Source organism: Lytechinus variegatus, chromosome 2 (assembly GCF_018143015.1).
Source record: "Lytechinus variegatus isolate NC3 chromosome 2, Lvar_3.0, whole genome shotgun sequence".
Classification (NCBI taxonomy): Eukaryota; Metazoa; Echinodermata; class Echinoidea; order Temnopleuroida; family Toxopneustidae; genus Lytechinus; species Lytechinus variegatus.
Window position 1 is genome coordinate 70,390,586 of NC_054741.1, and position 9,991 is coordinate 70,400,576.

Below are 9,991 nucleotides of genomic sequence, written 5' to 3' on the forward strand. Positions count from 1 at the left end.
AGGCCTACTGCTTTATCATCTTAAATTAAACAAAGTCATGATTTTATTTTATATCTGATTTTTATTTTATAAAATAGATAAGTATAAAGGCCCTTTCCTTGCATGATTTTTCTCTCAGTGTGATCTTCTTTCATGTTATTTTAGGAATATTTTTGCATCTTCATTGCTGTTACTTCATAAAAATACATACAGGCCTACCAACATACATAAAGGCATTTGAATTAAACCGTTGTATAAGATAATCATATTTAATTAGCATGATTTTTCTTTAAAGAAATAAACCCTTGAATTCATGCAGCCTGATGCATGGCTCATGGTTCCTGATATAGCTTATTTCCGGTTGGGTGCTGCTTATAGTGGTGGCCAGTGGAGGCGGTTTTATGACCCCAAAATAAATTGCAAACACTGGCGCACAGATTGGGGACCTCCACAACTGGAAGTAAAGTGTAATATATGATTTTTGACGAGTGTGTCAAAATCAATGAATTTTTTTTTTTTTTTTTTTTTGGGGGGGGGGGGTAAAAAGTCAAAGTTTCTCACTGCTAGCTCGCAGCTTTTTATAAATTTTGCCCCGTATATGCATGGCCCCCTCAAAATTTCTGACTCTTGATTACGCTATTGCATTGAAAGTTTGGAGTTTTCTTTGGGTTGGGCGCTTAAATCGGATTTCATGAGCTATAGGCATGGGGCCAAAGGGGGCCAAGTCATAATGTGTCTGTCGGTCTGCTGGGTATAAAGCCGATAAAGAAATATGAAATAGCCTCCAGTTCTTAATCCCTCAAAATCATATTTGGAATGGGACACCAATTTAAGTTTGTTAGGCACATTTGAAGCCCTTTTGGAGCCCCTTTGTCAGATATCACCATCGCCATAAAACAACATCAAACTTAAATGGTATAGCCCCCCGGGGGGGCCACTTACGTTGACGAGTGGATACCATGCGCGACCAAAAAAACACGTAAAAAGGATGTCTTTTTCACGATAGGGCACGTTACGTACGTAACGTGATAAGGGTGTCAAAAACACAAAAATAATGAAAAAAGGGTATCTATTTCACTAGGAAAATTACGTGTTTAGGGTCGAAATTGTCGGGATGATAAAACAAAATTAAAATGTTTTCTAAAGGATGTCCTTTTTGCCCCAACACTTCGTGTTTAGAGTCCAATTTGCGCGAGGTGTAGAAGGTGGGGTCGTACTAAACCAAATAAGGTAAAGCCGACGACCGAAGGACCCGTAACAATAAAACATTCCTGTACTTGTTTAGGGGTTCATTTCAGGGAATATTTGCCAAGAGTATCGTTTTGTTTCCAATACTTGTTAAGGGTAGGGTTTCACTTTTGTTAAGGGGTGCATTTTCAGAATATGGAAATTACGTGTTTATGGTGCTTTTCCAGACCCCATGGTCGCGCATGGTATCCACTCGTGAATGGAAGTGGCCCCCCCCCCCCCGGGTATAGCCCATAAATTATATTAAATGTTCAGTTGGTACATGCATCGGAGAGAAAGGGTGCTCGGCAAGCGGAGCGGGAATTTGCGATATAAACCCTTTTCACTGGATTCATGATAGACTCTTTCTTGGAAACCAACAATATCGGCAACTAAATGAAACAGTTATACCAAAACTATAAATAATCCATAAATAAAGTTCATATGATCAAAATAAAAATATATTTTATACAAATGAATTATTTCAATGGACTTTTTGCCAATTTTATTTTTAATTTAGCCACTGTTTTTTGTTTAAATCCGTACTTTACAAACATCTTACGTTGCCAAATTGTACCGGTCGGCACTTCTCGTATATCTCTTGACCCGGCTTTGTTGATGTTTCTGCTGCTAATTTGAACCAAGCATACTAATTCCGATCACTTTAAAAATTATACCTCAATTTGGTGTTAGATCGACGATTTAAGTGACAGCATGGTAAGTTTTATTATCATCACTACACTTTTCGAGATTTATAGCTAAAGTACTTAGATCTCGCCATGATTATGATCCGTGGTCGTTAGTGTGTGACTGTGGTCTGTGGCCGCTGCTGTGTTCCCCGTTTGCACGGTGCGTGCCCGTGATCGTGTTCCCAATTCCTGAGCTAACTCGCACTGTGCACTGCACTGTGTGTGAATTTAGAATCTGTTTCTGTTGTGTTAGACTGGAATTTAATGTCTCTTTTCCATTTGTTTCAATTGCGGTTTTGCTCCTACACAGACATAGATTTTAATTAGATTAGACCTGGGGTGGGGGGGGGAGGTAGGCCCTAACTTACTCAAAAAGTGTTGAATTATATGGTAAGATGATATTTCATATGTGCCCAGTGGCATAACAAAAAAAATGTTAAAACGGCTGTTTACAATACAAGTATGAACTCCCCTTGCGGCTGCCGTAGAGCAAATGTGACCGAGTGACCCAGTACGACAATACACCAGACGGTGGACTGTACTGTTTCCAGAAGAAGAAGAGTTATTACAATAAACAAATTCACAATCTACTGCCCCAGGCCCCATTGCAGTCAATTTATAATTAGGCCTAATTATCTGAACAAATCATGATACAAATAAACTTTTATACATATTAAAAAACAAAAAAACAATGGAGCCGTGCTACATGCTGGTCAGGGTGAAAAGCATCATAAATGGTAGACAGAGCTAGCAGCCGTCTGTTTCGAGGAGTTTTTTAACTTTTTAAATTTTTTAAAATTTCTCCTCGTACACAGACGGCTCGCTAGCATGCCGCCGCCATTAGAGGAGTAACAATCCCCCCGAAGGGTCTCATTGAATTTTGTCTTTATTTCATAAAAATATATAAAACGAACTGTACCAAACTAGAGATTATTATACCGTTTTGGCCTGAAATGCACCAAAACGGGGAAAAATAAACTTAAAAGCGGAAAAAACAGTGACTTACTTGGGCTGTCACGCAACTTCACTTCCCTGTTTTTATCCGAACTTAATACATAAACATACAGCCATTGAGTCCCCTGTGCAGATTACGCTAGAACTTTGGTATCAGTATTTGGTGAGTGGAGCCAACGGAGTTCAGCGGTACAACCAACATAACAGAGACAGAAGCTTTGGGTCTACATAATGGCTGTTGCTTGGATACAAATCACCCTCCACATGTAGCGCTGCATGCAAATATCTAACTTACAAAACATACAAAATCACCAAAAAAAACTCCATCTAACTCGGTGTTTAGTGAAATTTCTATGAAAGAAAGTGATTGATGTGTTTGAAAAGTAATAATTACAAAGGTGGTCTACTAGTAATTAATAAATACAGACTGGTGAAACAATAAATGTTATCTGTTCTTTAATTCATCTGCTATGTTGTTAATATTAATCAATGAAAAGAATTGAAGCAATATGAAAAGAATATCAAAACAATGAAAATAGAGAAATATGAAAAAAAACAGAAAGCATATGAACAAATAGATTAGTTGATTTTTTTTATTTCATTCTTAGTCACTATGAAATATCAGAATATGAAAAAACGGACACTTGCTATTACTATATATTGTCAAAATCATGGATCGTCTTGCACGAGTCTTAGGTTACATGATCAAGGCCAAAGGTCATGTAGAGTCAATGAACTTAGTATTTTGTTTCCATTATGAATGGTACAAGTATTTTTGTGAATAAAATTCAAAGTCAGCACTTCTGCTATATTGAATCGCTTGCCAGAGGCGTTCCTCTCGTTTCTGGGATGACATCTCGACATGGCTCATTTATATGCAAATATGTCACATATTTTAGTATAAGCTTCAGCAGACCATAAAGTTTGCATGCACATGACACCGTGCATACACATAAGGGAGAGTGGGGTAAATAAGGCCCAGTGTTAGTTTTTAGCTCACTGCTCTAGAATGATAGGGTCAAATGGAGTACTGTTCATGTAGTATTTGAGAGAGTTCCTTAGCACAGATTTTGAGCATAGAGAACGTCTCACAGCCCAGTGCAAATGACCAAAAGGAGTATAAACCAAGTAGCACCTCAAAATAAAAATTTGAAAGTAGCATTGCCAATTTGGAGAGGCTAGTACTGTACCTACCCAGTAATGTGTATAAATTTTAATCTTAGTTTACTTGTGGAAGTTATTATTGCACGTGCCAGAACTGTAGTAAATTTCACCACTTTTCCTCTATTTTTTCTGACTGGATGCCTATGAACTCAACATGTCCGATGGGGCAAATGAGGCCACCTGGATTAATACATAATTAATGCTCAGATGCTAATATCTAGGCAATTCCTTAAAATATGTACATCCAACCCAATATATGTTTGACCTTCATCAAATTTTCAGTCTCTGATTTTTGGTTTTTATGACAGTCTATAATGCTGACAAATGACCATGACTTGGTCAGTTTATGAAGTGAAGTAAAACTTGAGAAAAATGGAGGTCAGATGTATTGTTGTTTTACGGAATTGCCCATCTGTCATTACTTTAAAATGTAGTGTAGACATCACCACACTTCACTTGATAATATAAAATGTATGGGCCCACTACCAATAAAATACCCAGATACATAATAATATAACTGACTGTAGAAAACACAATCCAATAATCTTTTTTTCCTGAGATGGGGGTGTTTTGGTAAATAACTATGGTACATGTAAATGTTTATAATGTAATTGTTACTAGTAAATGTTTAGTGAATGTATCAAACCAACTCAATCATTTTTACTTTGAATACAGCAACATAAAATAGGTTTTAATCAGGCGGCCTCATTTGCCCCATTTTCAGTGGGGCTAATAAGGCCACCCGACAAAAACATTTATGGCTCATTGATATGCAAATTAGGCTGAATAGTTTAAACTTTTTTTATGGATAATGTTGGTCTACACTAGATTTAGTCTTAGACATCTAATCATGTTTCTACTGCTTTACATTAAATGGATAAAATAAGGTGGCCTTATTTACCTCACTCTCGCCTACATGCCCCAATTCTCTGTGCATGGTTATGATGCATGAATCATTTCTAGTGAAGGTCTCAGCCAGCAAGCAGCTCCCCATGCTATGAAGATTAAATGTTCAATAAACCGGTTTCTTAATTTTTTCATTGAATACTGATTCACAAGGTACAAATACAGGTTTATTTAAGTTAGATAACAAAAAACAGACTTTTGATAATAAACCAGTTTATTATTGATTGTTGTACCTAAATGTTTACACTTTCAGGATGTCTTCTTGATGATCAAGCGTCAGAAGACGACCATCTTCACTGATGCAAAGGAGACGAACACTGTATTTGAACTGAAGCGAATCATTGAGGGCATTACCAAGAAGTCACCAGAAGACCAACAGCTGTACAAGGATGGAGACACACTAGATGATACCAAGACACTGGGAGACTGTGGACTAACAAGCAACACTGCCAAGGCACAAGCACCAGCCATGCTTGGGCTTGCCTTCAGAGAATGTAAGATATACTGCCTCGGGCTATCCGTTAATTTTTTTCTGCCCATCACTTGAAATACTAATTAATGGGGAAGTTTTTTCAGTGCTGGTACATTTTAACAAATCATTAATATTTTTGTATCATTGACTTCATGTTAATTTTGCATTCTACTTCGGCATTTGTCAGATGGGATTGTCATCACTTGTGTAATATTTATTACAAGCTTTTAATATAAAATGTATAGCAAGACTTACAAGTTACAGGATATTTCATCACTAAATGTATGTGCCAGGCACTGACACTCATGGTGCCCAACACACATTTAAAAATGAATAAGACAGGGGAAAACATATAATAATGATACACATACATTGCAAAATACCTAGGTTAGGAACACAGAACAATGAAACGTTAATCTCTGATTAAGGAAGATAGACTTTGAAGAATCTGGAAAAGTGGTTATTTATGAGATTTTTTATTTTGATTACTAGTGTGTGACAAAGGCACATTGTGATATAGGAGAAAGCATTGCAAACAGGAGGTTGTCAAGCAGGGGTATTTCAACAAGAGTGTTGCTGGGGCGAGCACATAATACGCCTGCCTGTAACGCAGAAAATGGAGTTATTTGTCAAGCAAGAAAAGTAGAAGGTGGCGACTTGACCTTTCACCTTTTGACCTCAAAATCAATAGAATTCCTGGGATCCATGCTAGTATCATAGACATCAAAATATATGAGCCTAGGTTAAGTTAAACTGAAGTTTTCACGTTTACAAGGGCTTCAGAAGGGTAACATGAAAGCATGTCACTGACCTTCACCTTTTGACCTTAAACTCAATGGGCTTCCTGGGATCCATGCTAGTATCATACCAAATTATACGAGCCTAGTTTAAGTTAAACTGAAATTATCGTGTTTACAAAGACTTCAGAAGGGTAAGATGAAAACATGTCACTGTGAACTTGACCTTTGACCTCAATTTCAATAGCTTCCTGGGATCCAAATTATGTGAGCCTAGGTTAAGTTAAACTGAAGTTACTGAAGTTATTGCGTTTAGAAGGAAAAGTTAACAGACGGACAGACACTGAGCGTGGTACCATAATACGTCCCAACTCGGATGGGTGTATAAAATGGTTTACAATCATCATAACTTTGCCGTTATTGTAGCCACCATGCAAACCTTAATTAGGACAAGTCCACTCCAACAAAACTTGATTTGAATAAAAAGAGAAAAATTCAACAAGCATAACACTGAAAATTTCATCAAGATTGGATGTAAAATAAGAAAGTTATGGCATTTTAAAGTTTCGCTTATTTTCAACAAAATAGTTATATGAACGAGCCAGTTACATCCAAATGAGAGAGTTGATGACATCACTCACTCTTTCTTTTGTATTTCATTATATGAAATATGAAATATTCTAATTTTCTCCTCATTGTCCTGTGAAACAAAGTTTTATTTTGCCCTGAACACGTGGAATTCCATTGGTTTAACATTTTGTGCTTCAGGCAAGGAGGTCCTAATCGTTAAATTCGTAAAAATTGAAATATTGTATAATTCAAACAATAAAAAACAAAAGAAATAGTGAGTGAGTGACATCATTGACTCTCTCATTTGGATGTAACTGGCTCGTTCATATAACTATTTTGTTGAAAATAAGCGAAACTTTGAAATGTGTGCTTGTCTTATTTTTCTCTACTGATTCAAATCAACATTTTTCTGAGGTGGACTTGACCTTTAAAGGGGAATGAAACCTTTGGAACAAATAGGCTTGTGTAGAAACAGAAAAATCAAAGAATAAGAATAAAGAAAGTTTGAGAAAAATCGGACAAATAGTGAGAAAGTTATGAGCATTTGAATATTGCAATCACTAATGTTATGGAGATCCTCACATTGGCAATGCGACAAGGATGTGTGATGTCACTGATGAACAACTTTCCCTTTGGTGGACTATAAAATACCCTCAAAATGTCTCTTTTTGCTTTTTGTTATGATGATACAAACTCTTTATCCATGATGTATTCTTAAAAAATATGTATTACATGCCCTCATGTACACAGAACACATGATTTATGGATAGATGTGATAAAAGGCAGTTCTAGTGAAATATATACTAAAGTAATGGGGAGAGTTGTTCACAAGTGACATCACACATCTTTGTCGCATTGCCAATTCGCTATCTCCATTGCATTAGTGATCGCAATATTCAAATGCTCATAACTTTCTCATTATTTGTCAGATTTTTCTCAAACTTTCGTTGATCTGTTTCTTTGATTTTTCTGTTTTCACACAAGCGATCTTGTTCCAAAGGTTTCATTCTCCTTTAATGAAACAGATTCCATAAGACACATTTTAACAAATGAAATTTTAGCTTTTGGGATAGGGGGAGGGGGAGGTATTTGACTTTCTCTTGTCTCAAAACATGCTTTCTAAGGTACCTTATCAGATGTATGTGTCATGTTTTTGAGTGGGAATCCTGCTTCTCATATTCCTTAGTATTTGTGTATGATTTGCAAAGATTGACAAAAAGATGTGAGCTTCCTGCTGAAAGCCATGCCAGACTTGTGTTTAGGTGCCTGAATAATCTTGTAAGCATCCGACAGAAGTGTTTCGTTTTCGTAATAATCTATTCTGTCAAAGCTGAGTTTGAAATAATGTTCCCAAAAGGCTCTATGTTTTTTATTAGCCCTTATTAATGCACTCCACCCTTCTATTTGCAGGTGAAGGTGCTGACTTTGAGCAATTAAACATCACACCCTACTCCAATCCCCCAGAGCTGCCTGACGTTATGAAGCCATCAGATTCCACAACCAACACAGTAGATCAACCAGTCCAATAGATCAGTAAATCCATGTTCATTTTCCCTTTTAGGCTGGAATTAAGTCATAGTAGACATATCTAATATCTTTGTCAAGACGTATAAAAGCAGTAGCTAACCTGGATGATGTTCTTTATGACCAGCAAGGTGGCCAATGAAACTTTATCATATTTTCACAAGTGGTCAATATATATATATTCATAAGTTTCATGCTACCAAGTTATTCATTGCCAAGTAAAATCAATACTTGCAGTCTGCTCTGTGTTTCAGAAACACAAGCTTTATTCTATTTTGTTTTTCACTCTGAATGTTCAGAAGTGCAACAATTTAGTTTTCTTCCTCAACTTTATCATATATTCAGGAATAGTTTCACCAAATCACAAAGGAGTCCTTCTTTGGTGGCATATTGTAGGGTAACATGTTAATGCATTTCGATTGTTGGCTACATGTACATGTAATTTGCACTTTTGAAAGTTTTGTGAAACTTGCCCTGGGCCTATGACAGAAAAGATAATCAATTGTACAATTAATCATATGTGTAAGTATGTGGCAACCATGTAAAAAAATTACTATCAATGGTAAATATAGACTTCATCTCTTTGTATAAGAGGCCCTGATGAGTTGCATTTGTTCCAAATTTTGTTCCGCAGTCTGCTATGGTGACTAGATGTACCTTGGTTCTAAAAGGTACTAAATCTGTCATTCACTTTCAATAAGATACATTTGTTTACCAGACATTTGTGGAAATATAAATAATTGCATTTTCTCATGGCTGTTATTGACGTTAAAACTTCTGTTCAAAGACAGGCCCACACCTGCAACTATCTGATATCAATAACTGGAGTTTTAATCCAGTGTATTTAGTATCTTTTGGAATCAATCTCTCCATGTATGCAGAGGTTATACTTGAAAAAGTAGTTGGACACCTATAACAGTTATTGCCATTTATCCTAAACTAAAGAAAAAAATAAGCTGGCAGATATCTCCTTAATCCATTAATTTGCACTAATACCATCCATTGTGTATGTTATATACTTTTTAAAAATAAAGCAAAACTTTAAATTGTCATACTTATTTTACATGTGAGCATCCAATTTGATGAAATGTTCAGTGTTTGATTCTTGTCTATATGTGCAAATCAGGTATTTTTTGAGAGTGTACTAGACATTTGAAAATACAATTACTTCAAGTTTGCACTTGTATTTTTGTTTTCATTTGGAAGGGCAGTAAACAAAAAGTAGGGTTATTTCATAAATGTAGATAGAGAATACCTGGTTTGTGTAATGATTAGATTTGTAATGACTAATGAAGCATAATCTTTTAAAGGGGAAGTTCACCCAGACAAAAAGTTTATTGTAAAATTAGCAGAAAATAAATAGTAATGAAAATATTGGTGAAGGTTTGAAGGAAACCCATCATTGATTACAAAAAATAAGAATTTTTATTTTACTCAATTTTTATATTTTCTTCTTTTTTTTGGGGGGGGGTGTGAGCAGCTTTCTCATATAGCATGTAGTAAAAATAATATAAAATGTAATTTTCTAAAAGAAAAATGATATTGGTTTAATTTTATTGTACCTTCAGTATTAAACAGAAAAAAATTGTCATCATGGATCATTGAAATTGATATTTGTGCATTTTACATAAATATGGGGCAGTTGCTAGTATATGACGTCACAATTAAAAAACTCAATATATTTTTTTCTGGTATGTTTACCACAGACTTTTCTTCAGGGTGAAATTCCTCTTCAAAAGAGATTTTTCTTTATGTGAGAAATGATCAAT

General features: G+C 35.7%; 1 protein-coding gene across 1 annotated transcript; it reads left to right on the top strand.

The window, feature by feature from the left end:
- The first annotated feature begins 1,775 nt into the window (after positions 1–1,775).
- On the top strand, positions 1,776–8,953 carry LOC121408858 (elongin-B-like). The gene is made up of 3 exons (XM_041600535.1): positions 1,776–1,923; positions 5,173–5,413; positions 8,109–8,953. Exons 1-3 carry the CDS (start codon positions 1,921–1,923, stop codon positions 8,225–8,227), a joined length of 363 nt encoding a protein of 120 aa, XP_041456469.1. The 5' UTR covers positions 1,776–1,920; the 3' UTR covers positions 8,228–8,953.
- Positions 8,954–9,991: the final 1,038 nt, after the last annotated feature.

Coding starts and splice junctions, on each gene's coding strand:
- LOC121408858 (XM_041600535.1), top strand. Junction 5,414..8,108: donor TGGGCTTGCCTTCAGAGAAT/GTAAGATATACT, acceptor TTCTATTTGCAG/GTGAAGGTGCTGACTTTGAG.